We start from the raw sequence: 20,870 nt of genomic DNA on the forward strand, positions 1-20,870 counted from the left end.
CACTGCCAATAAAATCCGACTCTGAAAAATCAAGAGTCCGACTCCGCGATAATGTGCAAAACATCGTCTGCCGAGTGTTTTCTTTTCTGCACTTGCTTCGCTGCCTTTTCACATGTCGGTGCCATCTTGCCATTGTTTACATTTCGCAACTCACGCACACGCAAGGTTAGTTGCCGAGTCAACGAGTCTAGCATTCCTCCAAGCACAGAGGGAATGCCTGTGACATGACAGTGAGATTTGTCGCCATTAACAGCTGATTGTCGCCCCCTATCCCTGGATGTCGACATTAGCCTTCAACCCCTCCTGTCGACAAAAGTCGACATCCGCCCTAAAAGAGTTAAGAAGCACATAGCGATTAACATTGCTCGGGGAACACTTAACACACAGCATTTAATGTGCTACATAACTTATGACAGGGTTTGAGAAAATATAGTAAATTAAATATTCATTTTAAGATGAAGTTTAGTTTACAATGTTCTACTTTAATGACAAATTACGAGCATAAAGTCAACAAGTCAACTTTAACCTTGACATAAATGGTGAGAATAAAGTAGAAATGTCGAGAATAAAGTCAACATGTCCACTTTTTTCTCGTCATAAGCGTTGAGATTAAAGTGGAAATGTCGAATAAATTCAACATGTCGTCACACTATTACACAGTACCCAGGTACATTACACAGTATGGGGGGGAAACAAGTACAACTTGGCTTGCAGTATTATCCAGTAGTATAGAAACAGTGTTCACACATTTGAACATAATGGTCCACATCCGACCTTTTAAAACCAAAGTATCCTTTTCCATGAATTACTGCTTCAATGTGGCATGGCATGGGGGCAATCAGCCTGTGGCACTGCTGAGGTGTTATGGAAGCCCAGGATGCTTTTATAGTGGCTTTCAGCTCATCTGCATTGTTGGGCCTGGTGTCTCTCATATTTCTCTTGACAATACCCCATAAATTCTCTATGGGATTTAGGTCAGGCGAATTTGCTGGCCAATCAAGCACAGCGATATCATGGTCATTAAACCAGGTATTGGTACTTTTGGCAGTGTGGGCAGGTGCCAAGCCCTATGGGAAAATGAAATCAGCATCTCCATAAATCTTGTCAGCAGAGGGCAGCATGAAGTGCTCTAAAATTTCCTGGCAGACGGCTGCCCTGACTTTGGACTTGATAAAACACAGTGGACCAACACCAGCAGATGACATGGCTCCCCAAATCATCACTGACTGTGGAAACTTCACACTGGTCCTCAAGCAACTTGGATTCTGTGCTTCCAATCTTCCTCCAGATTCTGGGAGACTGATTTTTCAAATGAAATGTAAAATTTACTTTCCTCTGAAAAGAGGACTTTGGACCACTGAGCAACAGTCCAGTCTGTGTTCTCCTTAGCCCAGGTAAGACACTTCTGACATTGACTCTGGTTCAGGAGTGGCTTGACACAAGGATTGTGACAGTTGTAGCCCATGTCCTGGATACTTTTGCTTCACAATCCTCTCAAGGCTGCCATTATCCCTGTTGCTTATGCACCTTTTTCTGCCACATTTTTTCCTTCTACTCAACTTTCTATTGACATGCTTGGATACATCTTTGCATTATTTGACAGTAAACTATGCAACATTCCATGATCATCTTCTTGCAACTGAAGAGGGCCCTGTGGCGGATGTTTGCCGAATGACGGACCAACCACATGTGTTACCTAATAGGTAACCTCCCATGCAATCAGGTCGGGACTCAGACTATCGCTTGTGTGCAGGATGGAGGCTTGATGGGGCGGTTTGCTGCCCACCCACTACGCCGCCGCAGCAGCTACTGTTCCTGACTGGACGCAGGCTGGATGCAGTGGAGGGGGGCGTTTCACTGCCTGCCCATCACACACAGCTGCCCCGTTCGTTGTCGGTGGGCGGCTGGTAATGCTGCGGTGACCCGGTTGTGGCTGAACGGAGGCCAATGGGGGTGAACGGGGTGGCGGGGCATTGTAGTGTGCATCTAAGGGGTGAACGGGATGGGCGATTCACTACCCGCCTTTAGCCGCACTGTGTTCATTCTCAGTGGGCGGATGCTGCAGGCAACATACTGTAGTGGAGGTGACTGTGTGGTAGGTGAGTGATGAACCACCCCTCGCCGCCCCATTCATTCTCAATAACAAGCCGCCTTGTACTGTTACGCACATAGCAGGAAGTTGTCTCTTGTCAGTACACCAGACATGTTGATGACGGGTGCCATCCTGCTGTGATAGCGTGTACAGTGCTGTGCAGAAGAGCTCATCTTAAACTTTTGACTTCACCCTTCAAGAATGTCTCTGAAACACATATCTGATGCAAGTGCTGGTGATACAGTAAAGAAGAGAAAAACCATCACCATTGAAAATAAAGTAGAAATAATAAAAGGTCAGAGAGAGGGGAAACTCCATCATTCATTGACAGAGCACTTGGTTACAGTCTGTCAACAATAGCATTTATTAAAATAATGTACCTTTTCCGACTTACATACAAATTCAACTTAAGTACAAACCTACAGTCCCTATCTCGTACGTAACCCGTATATATGTCCATGTCTAGCTAGCTAGATATGTCCATATCTTCAGTGGGTTATTGAAAAGAATCATCTCCTTCGAAATATTCCTTTTTTTTTTTTGCTTTACAGACTTAAATGATAACGCACACAAAAAATATTTCTTCCCAGCTTTACTTACTCAATGCAACCTATAACATCCAAGTGAAAGATATCACAGCTACAGTTCAGAAAAATTATAAAAAATCAAAAGCAAGACATACTGAGATTAATAAAGGATCACCCCTCAATGTCAATATTCTGTTGAACCAGCTTTTGCTTTAATGACAGCCTTGAGTCTGTTGGGGACACTTCTGTATCAGCTTTGCAAATCTAGTTTGAGCAATATTTGCCCACTCTTCTTTACAGTTTAACTGTTCAAGTTCGATCAAATTGGATGGTGAGTGTTGGTGGGCTGCTATCTTCAAATCTTTCCACAGATTTTCCAAGGGATTTAGGTCTGGGCTCTGACTGGGCCACACGAGGACATTCACTTTTTTCTCCTTCAGCCACTGTTTGATCAATTTTGCTATGTGCTTCGGGTCATTGTCGTGTTGAAAGGTGAGCATTCTGCCCATCAATTTTCTGGTAGAGCGTAACAGGTTTTACTCAAGAATTTTGACAGTATTTTGCCCCATCCATTTTTCCTTCTACCCTAACGAGAGCCCTAGGCCCTGCAGCAGAGAAACACCCCCACAACAGGATGCTGCCGCCTCCATGCTTTACTGTAGGTATGGTACAGTGCATCGGGAAAGTATTCACAGAGCATCACTTTTTCCACATTTTGTTATGTTACAGCCTTATTCCAAAATGGATTAAATTCATTTTTCTCCTCCGAATTCTACACACAACACCCCATAATGACAACGTGAAAAAAGTTTACTTGAGGTTTTTGCAAATTTATTAAAAACAAAAAAACTGAGAAATCACATGTACATAAGTATTCACAGCCTTTGCTCAATACTTTGTCATTGCACCTTTGGCAGCAATTACAGCCTCAAGTCTTTTTGAATATGATGCTGAAAGATGAACCGTCGCCCCAGTCTGAGGTCAAGAGCGCTCTAGAGCAGGTTTTCATCCAGGCTGTGTCTGTACATTGCTGCAGTCATCTTTCCTTTTATCCTGACTAGTCTCCCAGTTCCTGCCGCTGAAAAACACCCCCACAGCATGATGCTGGCACCACCATGCTTCACTGTAGGGATGGAATTGACCTGGTGATGAGCGGTGCCTGGTTTCCTCCAAACGTGACACCTGCCATTCATGCCAAAGAGTTCAAACTTTGTCTCATCAGACCAGAGAATTTTCTTTCTCATGGTCTGAGAGTCCTTCAGATGCCTTTTGGCAAATTCCAGGCGGGCTGCCATGTGCCTTTTACTAAGGAGTGGCTTCCGTCTGGCCATTCTACCATACATGCCTGATTGGTGGATTGCTGCAGAGATGGTTGTCCTTCTGGAAGGTTCTCCTCTCTCCACAGAGGACCTCTGGAGCTCTGACAGAGTGACCATTGGGTTCTTGGTCACCTCCCTGACTAAGGCCCTTCTCCCCCGATCGCTCAGTTTAGATGGCCGGCCAGCTCTAGGAAGAGTCCCGGTGGTTTCGAACTTCTTCCACTTACGGATGATGGAGGCCACTGTGCTCATTGGGACCTACAAAGCAGCAGAAATTTTTCTGTAACCTTCCCTAGATTTGTGCCTCGAGACAATCCTGTCTTGGAGGTCTACAGACAATTCCTTTGACTACATGCTTGGTTTGTGCTCTGACATGAACTGTCAACTGTGGGACCTTATATAGACGGGTGTGTGCCTTTCCAAATCATGTCCAATCAACTGAATTTACCACAGGTGGACTCCAATTAAGCTGCAGAAACATCTCAAGGATGATCAGGGGAAACAGGATGCACCTGAGCTCAATTTTGAGCTGTGCTGTGAATACTTATGTACATGTGCTTTCTCAATTTTTTTATTTTTAATAAATTTGCAAAAACCTCAAACTTTTTTCACGTTGTCATTATGGGGTGTTGCGTGTAGAATTCTGAGGAAAAAAATGAATTTAATCCATTTTGGAATAAGGCTGTAACATAACAAAATGTGGAAAAAGTGATGCACTGTGAATACTTTCCGGATGCACTGGTATGTTGAGGATGGTGAGCTGCATTGGATTTCCGCCAGGTGTACTGTTTGGTATTGAGGCCAAATAGTTTGATTTTGGTCTCATCTGACCATAAGATCTTTTTGCACTTGGCATCAGAATCTTCAAGGTGCATTCTGGCAAAGCTCAAACAAGCCTTAATGTGGCCTATCTTGAGAAGTGGGTTTTTCCTTACGACCCTCCCGAGCAAGCCACAATTGTGGAGCGCTTGTGAAATTGTTGTCACATGCACAAAATGACCACCACTCTTTGCCATAAAATCCTGTAACTCCTTCAAAGTGGCCATTGGCCTCTTGGTAGCCTCTCTTACCAGTTTCTTCCTTGCTCTTCCATCCAGTTTGGAGGGACGGCCGGATCCAGAGAGGGTCCTAGTAGTACCAAACACTTGCCACTTCTTTATTATGGACTTTACTGTGCTCCTTGGAATTGATAAAGCCTTTGAGATTTTTTTTGTATCCATCTTCTGCCTTATGTCTGTCCACAACTCTGTCCCCGAGATCTTTTGAAAGTGGCTTGCCACCCACAGTCAGTTGTTTTCTGTCAATTGCACTACCAAGCAAGGGAATGCTCCAGGAACAGCTGTTTTTATGCTTCACTAATCACACTGATTACAGTTGATCACAGGTAGATGCCAGTAACCATGTTCTGCAATGGAATTGGTGCTTGCTTACACCTGATTGAGTTTAGGAGGGGGGTGATCCTTAATTACTCTTAGTATTTCTTGGTTTTTATTTTTTAAAATTCTTCTGAACTATAGCTGTGATATCTTTCACTTGGATGTTATAGATTGCATTGAGTAAGTAAAGTTGGAAAAAATATTGGTTTGTGTGTTTTCATTTGAGGCTGTAAAGCAAAAAAAAGGGAATGTTTCGAAGGGGGTGATTCTTTTCTATACGCACTGTATGTCTTGCTAGCTATATCTATATCTATGTCTAGCTAGCTAGCTAACTATAGGTATGTCTATCTATAAAAATCCTGCAACAAGACTTTTTTGAAGAGGTATTTTCAAGTCCCGCAAGACGAGACTTTTGCCATGAGATTTTTTTCCAAGTCATGCCCTCCTCTCAACCATTTTCAAACAAGATTGCATTATGAGAATCTGTGGTCCCGCAACAATTAAAGCTACAACAACTTTAATTTCGAAGAAACCACAATTCGGTCAGGTGTATATTTTTGATTATGGAGAAGCGATGCAACATAGATTCAAATAATTTAAACAATCGGACATATTAGAAATTATACAGAAAATAATGGATACAAATCCATATGTCCAAATGTATCGCTCTTTACACGAAATTTATCTGCAAAACACGGGCTAAGAAGTTTTCTTGGATTTCTATATGAATCCAAAAAATGTTGATCGGTTACACAGCAAATTGGTTAAATGCATATCAATAGACTATGCTGAAACAGTTGGTGGTGATTATGTGGAAGATGAAAACATCAGCTTACAATATCCAGAAGAATATCTACAACCATTAACACTGTCCGGTCTTCCACCACATAAATTACTGTAGAAAGAAGAATGTTTCCAAGAAAGGTAATGTAGTACATCTTCCATGAATAACATTAGACTAGAAAGGAGATCTTGATATGCCATTCATATTAAAACATTAACAGTTTCCCGTTAGAATAACTTTTGCAAAGACAATTAACAAATCTCAGAGCCAAGCATTTGAAAAAGTTGTTTTAATTAATAGAGAGAAAGAAACGAAATTCAATCATGGGCATTTATACATTGCGTTGTCACGATGAAAGTCCAAACACAGAATCAAGATTCAATGCGAAATTGACGAAAATTTAATTAAAAAAATAGAGATTTTCTGTAAAACTTCACTAAAAACTAAGTTTAAAAAGTATTTGTGTTAATTTCAAAGCCAAACAGAACAAAATCATATTACACAACAAAATAATAAGTCTTCTTTTATTGAGAACTTAGTGAGGAAAACAAATTTTATAAGAGCTAAGAGAGCAGGAACTGTGTCTGTGAAAAGCATTCACATGAATGAGAGATGAGAGAGCTGTGTGCATGGTTGAATATGGTTGAGAGGAGGGTGTGACTTGAAAAAATCTCATGGCCAAAGTCTTGTCTCACGGGACTTGAAATTATCTCTTTGAAAAAGTCTTGTCTCAGGATTTCCTTTTGTAATAGAGAGATGAGATATTGGGACAGCTTAGCTATTAGCCAAACAAATGAGTTTGATGGATTAAATGTTCTACTGTCATTTGTCAGATTTCTTACGTTTATTACATTTTGTTTTTGTTCTTAATTATGATATAATTGTACAGAGCTTTGAATCCATTCCTGCCAATATTCAATCTTTTTATATAGCATTTTTTATTCAGTGTACTATAATAGGCAACTGTATCTTTAATCATATAGTAGACTTTGACTAAGAATATTAATAATTAATCATTGTTTAACTCGCATTAAGAATTTAAGTTGATCTTTGTGATTATATGATTACATTTACATTATGAATTTTGTCTTTCTGTAATCCATGAAAGTTCTCTACAAAATGTGTAATGCTTTGCTGTATTACCAAAGCAAGACATCAACAATGTATTACCTCAATGATAAAAAGCATACCACTTGTGAGGATAGACTGCAGCATCTTCCCATATCACTAGCAATATTAAGGAGAACTGATGATTTGACGTAAGCAGCCAAGAATTTTATCATGCTGATTTGTTCTACATAGATGAAGACTGACAGATGTAATTGATCCTACTACACAATTTTCTATATAGACAAGCAAGCAGTTGAGAGTCTTGCCATGAAACTGACAGCTGCCTTGCAAACATTGGAACTTACAGGCAAAGTGGTTGTGTGTGTGTGTGTGTGTGTGTGTGTGTGTGTGTGTGTGTGTGTGTGTGTGTGTGTGTGTGTGTGTGTGTGTGTGTGTTTTTTAATAATAAAGCACAAAACACAGTGGCTGCTAAATCGGTCATCACTGTGAACAGGGCTATGGTAGCATGTTTGGCTTGTACACTGCAAGATGTTGTCAACTATGAGTTTAAAGTATATCTTAACTACATCAGAAGGTTGCTTGAGCATACACAGAATATTGGTGTTATTAGAATGACTCTTCTCTGCTGCAATGTTGACAGATCTCACATATGACTGACTCCCCAGTAACCTAGCATATGATCTTCATCAGTAATTTTAAGAGTTTGTGTCATGCTTTCACTTAGCATTTAAAGAAATTTTACACAGCACCTAAAATATTTTCTGTGAAATTTATCCTTGCATTATTTTCTTTGTTCTACAAGATCACTTAAAATAACAATTAATTGATCAAAGGGGGTGACTTTAGAGTGAAAAGTTTGATCAAAATTTGCATGTCTACTTTTGATACATTTTCAAAATGTTTACATAGATGAATCATTCTGTCACCATCTAATACACCGTGGTCATAATTTTAATATAATGATGCAGACAAATTGACTCAAGCCAATCCATTAATAAATCATTTTAGTTGAATGCAGAGGATGCTTTTGAGTTTTGAAGCAAAATTGTACATGGCTGTAATGTTTGTAAGTCATATTTTTTTAACTTAAGTTTTAGCTTCTTTCCTCTTTTCCCCTGAAAGACAGAAATGGATTGAGTTGTATTGTTGTGACTACTTCTTTCTTTTACCCTGCTTTCTCTGAACTTTAACCCACAAGGTGGCCAGTCCCTCCTGTGTGTCCTCTACTCTTAGCAAAAACTGTACTACATATTTCTTCATATATTTGATTTTATGTGAGGAAATTCAGTATGTTTGCCTTAGATTTTAATATTAACACACATAGCACATAAGCAGGCATTGTTGCCTTTACTTTTTTTCTTAACCTCGGTCTGATTTTCCTAGACAGTTATGCAGAAATGGCAATTGATGCTTCAGTATCTACAGAGAGCACTTTGTTATAGACATCTTTTGAGATAGGTGTAAACATATGGCTTTGCTGAATGAGTTGGATTGCTTTGTCCTTAGGATTACACAAGAGGGCACTACTGGTATGCAGTATAATTGTCTACTGTCTAGTTCTAAAGTAGATGGAGGTATAAATCTCTTTTCTGTATCAGATGTATTTGTGTTCTTAATTTTGGGTGTGCATGTGTATTGTATATTACATAAGAGTAGAATACAAGCTCAATCTTGTGATACGTAAAAAATCAAAATTGTGTGTGTAGATATTTTTTACAATAAGAAATTTACTTCAGTGTATAATAAACTTTATGAAGCAGCTTTGTACCAGTACCACCGCATATTATTTGCAACCCTTGGTTGATTCTTTCCTGTGGATTGCCATCGGTGTGTAGATTACATGTTCTTATCATGTTTTTATGGGTTTCCTCTGAGATCCAGGTCTTTCCTACCAGTCAAAAGATATGCTCTTAAGAAGAATGACAGTGGTGAAATGGCTGGGGGGGAGGGGGTTCTCTCTCTCTCTCTCTCTCTCTCTCTCTCTCTCTCTGTCTCATTCATGGTTATGAATAGCCAAGGATACATGTTCAATAAGTGTATAATACTGTTGGATCTGAGAGATTTTGTGCTTTCTTGTCATGCCATACATATATTCTTTCCTGTATATTTTTTCCTACTTTAATAGAAAATAATTTAAGGTTTAAAGTTTTGTATTTTAAATCATGACAGCTCACAAGATGAATGGTAAAGTGGCATTCATGTGTGTGGAACTATTACAGAATTGTAAAGATGTGGTAGACAAATTTTTTGTAACTTGTAAAGTTAATGTTTTGCTTTCCACATGTGTTCATTCTTTAAAGTGCCAAGCTTGTCTAATTAAAGCAATGCTGATGTTTATTGCAATATGCACTCTTTGTTTGTAAAAATAATAATATAAGCAACTTGCATCTAGCTTGCACGCAGTAATAAATATAGGATGTCTGTTTGGAGTGTTTTTTAATCTTTTTGCTTTTATTTTAATTTTTTTTTTATATATCACAATGTCTAATTTTTTCTTCTCTAAAGGCACCACCATCTATGGTCAGTAATGAACAGCGCCAGCATGCAGAGCACATATTCCTTTCCTTTAGAAAATCTAAATCTCCATTTGCCATTTGCAAGCACATTTTAGGTAAGTGTTTTCTATGCCTTTGCCAAGTACTCTGTACATTACCTTTTGTTTAATTAAAACTTTTTTTTTTTCCCTCTCTCTCTCTCTCTCACTAAACCAACTTGAGCCTTTGTTGTAGATTGTCGTGTTTTGGCTCTGTCTTGCTGTATTTCATAGCTATTTGCTCTAGTGTACTTTATTTATGCTTTCAAAAAAGTGAGTAAAAATTTTCCCAGAATTGTTAGATCTGCTATCAACAGTTGCAATTAACCAAGGTGTGGTTCAGTGACAAAACTGTGTTTAGTTTTTCTGTTTTAATGTTTCGTAAGAAGAGATAAACTTGTGCTTTAAAATAAATTGTTTAAAATCATGAACATGTTGTGTGGACCTTTTATAGAATCAATTTTGTTTTTGTTCATTGAAACTTGTATATATTTCAAAAGCTATTAATAAATGACAACAGCAGTAATTTTTGCAGTCATTTTTAGAAAGAAAAATACAATTATTTTAGTACTTTGGCAATAATAAAAAAAAAAATTGTGTAATTTGAATTCTAAGAATTTAACATATATATAAGTAATTAATGAGATTATTGCTTTTCACATCTCAGCACAGCATATACATTTACAACGTGAGTCTTATGATTGTTTCAGGTATTATTTTTGCTTTAAGTAGATAATTATATGGGTGTCATTTTCAATAGTAAGAATTGCAGTAATACAACAATAGTGATAATTCTGTAAGTTAATAGCTTATACTTGCAATTTTAATCAGAGAAAAAAATGTCAGAAAATTTTTGTAAATAAATTTAACAAGGTTATAAGCAGTAGAATAAAATGACAGCAAAAATAAGCCAGGGCATGCATTTAAAGGAATACTTCACCCAAAAATATTTTTTAATATGTTACTTACTCCATGTAGTTTGTAGTGATAGCTGAGAAAAATGTTTAATTTCATGTTTTTATGCACATTGGAGTTTGATATAATATAAGCCAATAGTGACCAATGATGTACCACTTTAAACAATGTGGAAAACATTCATGGAAAAAAAACAGGCATGTCCCTTTTTTTTTAGTAAAATATTGTTAATTTGAGCTGGGCACAAAAAGAAAATTTAAAGCCTTAGGGGACTGACTTTTTTAATTGAAGACCGCATGCTTGACCAGCGAGTGAGGGTGAAAGGCTACTTTTTGCCCTCATCAAAATCTTTCACAAAATTGCAAAAATCATATTAATACATCAGCTGAGTGGTAGTCATCCTCACTTTATAAAGAGGAAGTGTAATGGTAAATATGTGTTGTCTAGTGGCTAATGTTTCACTTTGGCTTGTATTTGATTGAAAAGGATATAAATGCCTTAACACAGTATTACTTTTATTCAATAGACCTGCGAATTGTGTGAGTAGTGCTTTGATTGTTTATGTGCTACTTATGGTTTACAGCTAGATTTGTACATATGTTCACCTGGCTGAGAAAATCAGGCACTTAACATTCATTGAGACTTCACCTTATTTGTTTTCCATTACTTTTTTTTTATACAGAAACTAGCAAAGTGGACTATGTACTGTTCCAGGCAGCAACTGCAATAATGGAAGCTGTAGTTCGAGAGTGGATTCTTTTAGAGAAAAGCAGCATTGAATCACTGCGAACATTCCTTTTAACCTATGTCTTACAAAGACCCAAGTAAGTAGTGCAGATGCAGCCTAATCTTTTGAAATTTGTGCTTTGTTTTTTATGGAGCAGCTTTTATTTGTAGGCACAAGCAATAGTATTTTCTAAGTTGAGCTGAATGTCTTATCAGCCTACTTAACATAATCCAGGGTCACAAGGAGTGAGGCAGCACTTGGCACAGACAGAGAACAGTATTGAATGGGATACCCGCTCATTGTATTGGGATACCCATTTCCTTGCTTGAGCAATACCCACTCTTCCACTGAGCCTATTTGGAATTAGCAGTGTATCTAACCAGCATGTCAGTTCCATAGGTCAGTTGATATAATAATCTAGTCTAGGATCAAACTGGACCACCCAAAGGGCAGGATACACAAGGAGAAAGGGAGAATGAAATGACAGGGAAAATAATGAGAATTGTGAGGAAAAAAAGGGAATGTGTTCTATCATAAAATCATAAATATACTTGCACACATACACAAAAATGTTTTTTCTTGTGTGTAGGTCTTTTGTTTTTTCTTACAACACATTCACTAACAACGTTTGACACACAGAAATTAAAAACTCAAATAGAAAATGGAATATTGAAGAGTAACTTATTTCATCAAACTAATGAAAATTAAAATATACTGTAAATCTAAAAACAATCCTAAGGCACAAAATGGAAAAAAAAAAAAAAAAAACATAAAACCAAGGTTACGTTGGAATAAAATGTTACAGTTCATTGAAGCCATAAAGCGCTAAAATAACGGTGCAGGTATTGAAAAAACTATAGTCTATACCACCCGATTCTTTGTATGATGCTGACCACTAAGGACATAATGCATCTTATACAGTATCACTTTGCCAAAACACCCACTTCCATTTTAATTGAAATTACTATAGTCAGAACGAAGGCACGCCAATGGGATCACCTTATCAGGAATTTTAGCTGAACTGGTTATACAGCGATTTTAAACCGATGTCTAACTCAGTTTGCACCTAAACTTTAAATACACTACATCGACACATTCATCATATTAAAAAGTAACCAGATGAATTAATTCTACAACCACAAGAACTCAATATTCCCTGTAATTCAGTTCACTATGGAAAAAGAAATAAAAGAACGCATCAATTTCCATTTCTTTTGAAAGAGGTAACCACGCCGGTTTAGTTGCAAGTGTTTATCGCAAGGATTGTTATGCTAAAACAATACTACACTCTTCCAGTAACCACCCTTCATTACATAAATGGAACTGCGTTAGGACTCTTCAAAAGAATTTGTCTATTCACATCAGACAGCTACCCCATGACATTTATTAAACAATGCCTATATAGGAGATTCCATAGACCTCAGCAATCAGTCGATTCCAGCTCGGTCCACCACTGCACGTACTACATCCTCCCTTATCATTGTGGTGTGTCAGAAAGTACAACACACATCCTGTCCACATCTGAGATCAAGATAGCACACACACCAGCAAACATTATTGACTGTCCTTTTCAGTGCTAAAAGCAAAAAGTCAACCACGGAAATGAGAAACGCAGTTTACAGCATTCCATGCAGTGCATGCCCAGTGGTATATGTGGGACAAACATCTAATAGACGTACAACACATATACAGAAACATTGCAGTGCTGTCAGAAGGAGAGACCCACAGTCTCTGATTTATACACACACAAGTTCTACCAGACACATGTTTAACCTGGAACACTGTGAAAGTAAAATTCAGGGCCAATACTAAGAGTGCCAAAGAGTTAGATGAATTGTGGCTCTCTAATGAAAACACCATTAACAGACATTTGGACTTGAACCCAGGATATGCAGGCTTAAAAAGAAGATCCTGGAAGGTTGTTGAAAGCTTAGGAATAAAATCTATTTTAAGATGCATGACTTATTTTCTGCCTTTGTTTAGATCTTTAGCTATAAATATGCAAACCGTATTACAGACCTTCGCTTCCATAATACATGAGACAACAGAGTCGAAAAAAGTTTTGGGACAGTCTCCCATATATTTCCTGGCTGCGAAAGAGTTAAATTGGGAGTACATTGTGTACAGATACGAGTCCAAATCAGAACTGACTTAAGGAGGCAAAGATGAGGTCGTCAAGACCAGAAAATGGAAGTGAGGTCATTGGACCCAGGCGGAATTTCCTGTAATCAGTCTGCAGTGGAAAAAGAGAATAGGTCAGTACACCCTCATTCAGGCCTTTTAGCTGCATCCCATGTACATGTGTCTGACAATGTGTATGTATGTACAGCATGTGTAATATTCACAGCTTGGAGCCTAATATTGCATTCAGTTGCATTTTAGGGAACACACTTTTTTTCAGGGATCAGCACTAAAATATACACAACTGAAGACCAGAATGTAAAAATTAATAAAAGAAATAAATAAAATGTTAAAATATATTTATAGTGGGGGAATGATATCCAAGCAATATTTCCCAAATTCATTTTGCCTCGTGTATCCAAGAAAATATAGGAATGATTTAAGCGTTTGGGCTAACATGAACTGCAGGGCTCTAACCCCACCTAAACTGCGGCCATGCAAAATAATGCAATGCAAGAACAGAAACAAATGAAAGGAAGAGAAGTTATAAATGGATAAAATAAAGGAGTGGAATACACAATATTTTATCTTAGTAACCCAACACTATTTAAGGCCTTACTCAGTGTGGGCTTTCAGAGAATATTTGATTTTTCTTTCTCTCTCCACCCCCTGCAGAACATTTTTCCTTGGAAGCTTTCATGACCATTTTTTCAGTTAACACACATTTGATGTGTCAAATTATTTGGTGGTACTTATGTGTTCTATATTTGCGGCCAGCTTCTAAACAGTTAACAGTTAATTTCAGTTAATCTTTTTTCCATTTAAACCTTTTGTTTCCCTGTTTCTGTATTAAGTTTAACACTAGAATTACCAGAGTCTACGAAAAAACTCGTAGATCCGGCCCACCTTAAAACCATTCGCACCTCTCCGCCAGCGTCCTTTGTCCTCTAAATGTGCCGATAAAAACAAGCTGCAAGCAGCCGGCTATTCCATCTCCCCACCGACTTAGAATGTGCACGAGCATCTCCCAGCTCATGCCTTGATTGATTTTATATAGGAGTGAAGTGGAGTTTTAGAGTGGAAATAATAGATTATTTTGAACACACGCATTTCATGTGTGTTCCGTTTCTACAGTACTCTGTGTAAACACATTGTTAAAACAAACTTTTTCATATTTTCGTAATAAATGTTACAAAATGTAGGCATAAACTATAGAATGTGTGAAGCAACATGAAGTCCAAACATCAAATAAACACTTTCACAAAAGCTTCCATGGTATAGCGGTAAGATTTGCTGTCTCAGAGCGCAGCAGACTTACTGTCCATCAGAGACCTGAGTTCGATTCCTCGTTGAGGAGAAAATGTTTTTTTTTTTTTTTTCCTTTAACCTCAAACGGACATAAAATTTATAAATTGGTATGTACTGTCAGTTAATGAGATCGTTATTTTCATGTGGGATGCTCCTTTTAAAATATTTTTTAACAATTGAGACTGCAATTAACATGAACAAGTGTCCTTATAACTGTTATTTTTAAGATCCATAACACACAGACAGACAGAGCACTGCGTAATAGAAAGACAGACAGGCAGAAAAGTCACTATATATATAAATAAACAGGAAAGGCACATGTACTGAAAGAAAAAAAAAATCAACATGTGCGTTGACCCTGCTGCACTGAATAAGCTCACGCACTCTAACATCCAAATCGGACTCTAAGTAACAGCACAAGTACAGACGCAAACCAAGTGTATGTGTGTACTGTATAATATTAGCAAAAAGAGCAGCTTACTACTGAAAACAGCAAATATAGGATTGAGTGGGGATCGAACCGGGGACTCTTGATCACACTTGGTTTGCGTCTGTACTTGCACTGTTTCTTAGAGTCGGGGGCTTGTGCTAGAGCACGTGAGCTTATTCAGTGCTGCAGGATCAACACACATGTTGAGCTCTTTTTTCTTTCAGTAATAGCACCAACATAAATCCACACCCGATCTGACGCTGTTCGTTTTCAAATAATATTGCATTAGTGCGATGTTTTCTTCACATACACTGCCTGGCCAAAAAAAAAAGTTGCCACCTGGATTTAACTAAGCAAATAGGTACGAGCCTCCTATTGGATAATTACTGCATGGGCAGTTATTTTTCAGGTGGCAACAAGTTATTTAACCCGAACTGGTGCAATGAGTTGCTTCTCATTTCTTACACAACCATGTCGAAAGACACATCTCGTGGTCATGGAAAAGATGTTAGTCTGTTTGAGAAGGGTCAAATCATTGGCATGCATCAAGCAGAGAAAACATCTAAGGAGATTGCAGAAACTACTAAAATTGGGTCAAGAACTGTCCAACGCATTATTAAAAACTGGAAGGATAGTGGGGACCCATCGTCTTCGAGGAAGAAATGTGGCCGGAAAAAAATCCGGAATGATCGTGATCGGCGATCACTTAAACGTTTGGTGAAATCAAATCGAAGAAAAACAACAGTAGAACTCAGGTCTATGTTTAATAGTGAAAGTAAGAGCATTTCCACACGCACAATGCGAAGGGAACTCAAGGGATTGGGACTGAACAGCTGTGTAGCCATAAGAAAACCACTAATCAGTGAGGCAAACCGGAAAAAAAAGGCTTCAATTTGCTAGGGAGCATAAAGATTGGACTCTGGAGTAATGGAAGAAGGTCATGTGGTCTGATGAGTCCAGATTTACCCTGTTCCAGAGTGATGGGCGCATCAGGGTAAGAAGAGAGGCAGATGCCTAGTGCCTACTGTACAAGCCTGTGGGGGCAGTGCTATGATCTGGGGTTGCTGCAGTTGGTCAGGTTTAGGTTCAGCAACAGTATGTGCGCCAAGAATGAGGTCAGCTGACTACCTGAATATACTGAATGACCGGGTTATTCCATCAATGGATTTTTTCTTCCCTGATGGCACGGGCATATTCTAAGATGACAATGCCAGGGTTCATCAGGCTCAAATTGTGAAAGAGTGGTTCAGGGAGCATGAGACATCATTTTCACACATGGATTGGCCACCAGAGTCCAGACCTTAACCCCATTGAGAATCTTTTGGATGTGCTGGAGAAGGCTTTGCGCAGCGGTCAGACTGTACCATCATCAATGCAAGATCTTGGTGAAAAATGAATGCAACACTGGATGGTAGTATGTATCGTGATCTTGATTTAGAGAGAATAAAAGTTAAAAAAAAAACAAAAAAAAAAACCAGGCGCAAACCAAATGCATGTGTGTACTGTATAATATTAACAAAAGGAGCAGCTCACTACTGAAAACGGCAAATATAGGAGTGAGTGGGAATCGAACCGGGGACTCTTGATTACAAGTCAGCAAATCTTACCGCTATGCCAATGAAGCTGTTGTCTACTCCTTGAATCTTTTGTGAAAGTGTTTACTTGATCTTTGGACTTAAGTCTTCATACATTATATAGTTTATGCCTACATTTTGTCATTTACTACTAAAATATGAAAACCGTTTCTGTTTTAAAAATGTGTTTACACAGATTATTGTAGAAACGGAAAACACATGAAAACAATCCAAATAGCGATCTATTATTTCCACTCAAACTCCAGCACTTCAGTCACTCCCAGATAATCAAACAAGGCATGAGCTGGGAAAACTTAGTGAACGTTCTGCGGCGGTGGGGGATGGACTAGCCGGCTGCTTGCTGCACGTCTTAATTGGCACATTTAGAAGACAAAAGAGAGGTGAGAACAGTTTTAAGGTGGGCCGGATCTACGAGTTTTTTCTTGCAACAGTGTGTGGAAAGCAGAACCAACCTTGGAAGGGAAGGAATAGCATCTGAATCATAGTGCATGCTTACATAAACAATTACTCAGTCCCTTTAAGCCAATTTGGAACAGGATTGCGAAAGTATTGAAATATCTAAGTATCAATTTTAACATTTTAAAACTATTTCAATACTCATTTCTCATGGTATCAGTTCTGCAGCCACCATTCAAATATACTTCTAGTTTGTCATGACTTTTGAATTGCAGCCCCATTTCCCCACTTCCATCCACTCAAGTGTTAATAAGATGGCAATTTCTGCAGCGGCAGAGCCTTCACCCGCACACTTGACTCACAAAGAGGGTAGCTGGAGTGCCATCTAAAAATACTGTGTAGCAAATGAAAACCACAAGATTAATGCAAGCGCCTCTGCAAGAATTGCAAGCAAGTTAAAAAAAAAAAAAAATCGAGGTATCAAATATCTTAAATTAATAAGTATAAGCCCGTAAACTATTGTGTTTGAAGTAGGGATGTGACATTTATTATTTTTACAAGTTAAAACTTTTTTCTGTAGCTATTTAACCATTTAATATATCAAGACAGTGGTATTCAATTATTTTTAACTGCTGGTCTCTTTTCTGTGCTGTTCATTTAGAGGAACGCTCTTTAGCACTATTGGTCTCCATCACTCTCAGGATTTCTAAATCCTTGTGGCAAAGTCTGCTGCCATTGCGGGTTACTTTTTTTTTTTTTTTTTTTTTCTAATATCATTAGATGTGATTTTAAATTTTTTTTCATCAAATTTACTGTAATGTAAGCCACTGTACAGTTTCAGTGCTCATACACTTCCAGCCGAGCTTCGCAGTGTGTTTTTAGTACGTCAGGGCTCACTTGTAGCCCAACAAAAGCACATCTCACAGAAGAGAACATTAATGTGTTAGTCTTTCTTGCGAAAAAATTTGGAAGTTACAAAGGCAGTAGTTAATTACACAGAAATGCACTGCACTCTGTGTTAGTGGTCTGTTTGTGTGTTGCTTCTCTGAACTGTTGTTTACAAAAGACTAAATGAATGTTCTATTTGACTTAAATATTTAATGTTTAATATTTATGTACAAAATATTGCAGTACTTACTCAATTAACATTTATTGACATTTGTAACATTTTATTGTACTACCTCAGTAACAGTATTTGTTTTCACTAATGTAAAAAAAACCAAAACAAACTATTTACTGGAATTAAACTTAACTTACTTTTTGTTTACAGAACTTTTACTTTTTACAAAAGATTGTACTACTTGAAGTATTTGCATGTAATGACTAACATTTCTCTTGTTTTTATCAATCTTAAGATTTTTATGAATAAAGAATTGCAATTTATTTTTATTGAGCTGTATTGTCTACTGTAATAGGCATCAAAAATTATATCAAATTTCAACACTCAAAAGTATATACTCCCTGAACATAGGGAGATGAACCAAACTCGATACAGAATAGCCCCAGCCAATAATCAACAATGAGTAGTTAACTGTTGTGCATGTGTATTTCTTCTTTTCTTCATATATGTGTGAATAGAAATAACAAAATGTACATATCAAAACATATTATTAAAGGCCCTAGTTTTGTACAGGGTAGCGAACAAAAAGCATTCCAGTCTTAAAGTCAGTGTTATATGGAGTTTTACTAGTTAAGGAATAACAAATGTTATTACACTAGAAACTTTGTTATTATTATTCGAGAACATTATTAAAGAACGTTGCTTACCATTTTAAAGGCTGTGCCAAAAATAGTTTCCACTGGCAAAGTTCCATGTACCTGTCATGAAAATGGACCTCTACTCATCTATTGTGGTGATTCCCTCATCAACTTACGAGGTGGTCTTTCCATAGATTTCACAATGTCACTAACAATTTATGGAATATGGTGATTATGACATGTCATCTGTCCAGCAAACATACAGATGCTATAACAGAACTAACAAGATTAAACACTAGAGGGATGTCCTGCTTGCCTCACCTAACTGTTTACTTCTAAAACCAGATCAGGCCTCCTTACTGTGTGCGAGGCTACTTTTTCTGTGTCCCACCCTGTATTTCACTGAATAAAAAGCAGCAGTTAGTGTCCTTGTATATTTTAGAGCTAGGAGGATTTTCTGTTACACAATTATTGGTTTCTGTAACATTGTATATTTTCTTATCTAATAAATTTGTTACTAACACAAATGATGATAATCCCTTTGCACCTATTCAGTGACAACAACTAAGTACTATCTACTTTTATTAAAGAACTAGCAAAATACCCGCGCTTCGCAGCGGAGAAGTAGTGTGTTAGAGGTTATGTAAACATATATATACATAAACATATATACATATATACACATATCTACATATACACATATCTACATATACACATCTACATATACACACATATATATATATACACATACATACATGCATACATATATATACACATACATACACACACATTCATACATATATACACACACACATACATATATACAGTAATCCCTCCTCCATCACGGGGGTTGCGTTCCACAGCCACCCGCGAAATAAGAAAATCTGCGAAGTAGAAACCATATGTTTATATGGTTATTTTTATATTGTCATGCTTGGGTCACAGATTTGCGCAGAAACACAGGAGGTTGTAGAGAGACAGGAAAGTTATTCAAACACTGCAAACAAACATTTGTCTCTTTTTCAAAAGTTTAAACTGTGCTCCATGACAAGACAGAGATGACAGTTCCGTCTCACAATTAAAAGAATGCAAACGTATCTTCCTCATCAAAGGAGTGCGCGTCAGGAGCAGTGAATGTCAGAGAGAAGAGCAAACAAATCAATAGGGCTGTTTGGTTTTTAAGTATGCGAAGCACCGCGGCACAAAGCTGTTGAAGGCGGCAGCTCACACCCCCTCCGTCAGGAGCAGAGAGAGAGAGACAGAGTTTGTTTTTCAATCAAAAATCAATACGTGCCCTTCAAGCTTTTAAGTATGCGAAGCACCGTGCAGCATGTCGTTTCAGGAAGCAGCTGCACAAAAGATAGCAATGTGAAGATAATCTTTCAGCATTTTTAGACGAGCGTCCGTATCGTCTAGGTGTGCGAACAGCCCCCCTGCTCAATCCCCCTACGTCAGGATCAGAGAAAGTCAGCGCAAGAGAGAGAGAAAATAATAATAATAATTCATTACATTTATATAGCGCTTTTCTCAGTACTCAAAGCGCTATCCACACAGGGAGGAACCGGGAAGCGAACCCACAATCTTCCACAGTCTCCTTACTGCAGAAAAGTAAGCTGGGTAGCTTCTCAGCCATCTGCCAATAGCGTCCCTTGTATGAAATCAACTGAGGAAGCATGTACCAGAAATTAAAAGACCCATTGTCCGCAGAAATCCGCGAACCAGCAAAAAATCTGCGATATATATTTAAATATGCTTACATATAAAATCTGCGATGGAGTGAAGCTGCGAAAGGCGAAGCGCGATATAGCGAGGGATTACTGTGTGTGTGTGTGTGTGTATATATATATATATATATATATATAATACACACATACATACATACACACATATATATATAGCAAAATACCCGCGCTTCGCAGCGGAGAAGTACTGTGTTAAAGAGGTTATGAAAAAGAAAAGGAAACACTTTAAAAATTAC

At 37.9% G+C, this 20,870-nt stretch overlaps 1 protein-coding gene across 1 annotated transcript in view; it reads left to right on the forward strand.

Annotated features, from left to right (window-relative positions):
- xpo4 (exportin 4) overlaps window positions 1-20,870 on the forward strand; it is a 181,770-nt gene that overhangs the window by 43,323 nt on the left and 117,577 nt on the right. Inside the window, 2 exon segments of the mRNA XM_051926199.1 lie at window positions 9,675-9,780; window positions 11,300-11,441. Coding sequence (XP_051782159.1) covers window positions 9,675-9,780; window positions 11,300-11,441 — 248 coding nt within the window.

The sequence above is a fragment of the Erpetoichthys calabaricus genome, chromosome 4 (assembly GCF_900747795.2).
Source record: "Erpetoichthys calabaricus chromosome 4, fErpCal1.3, whole genome shotgun sequence".
Lineage (NCBI taxonomy): Eukaryota > Metazoa > Chordata > Cladistia > Polypteriformes > Polypteridae > Erpetoichthys > Erpetoichthys calabaricus.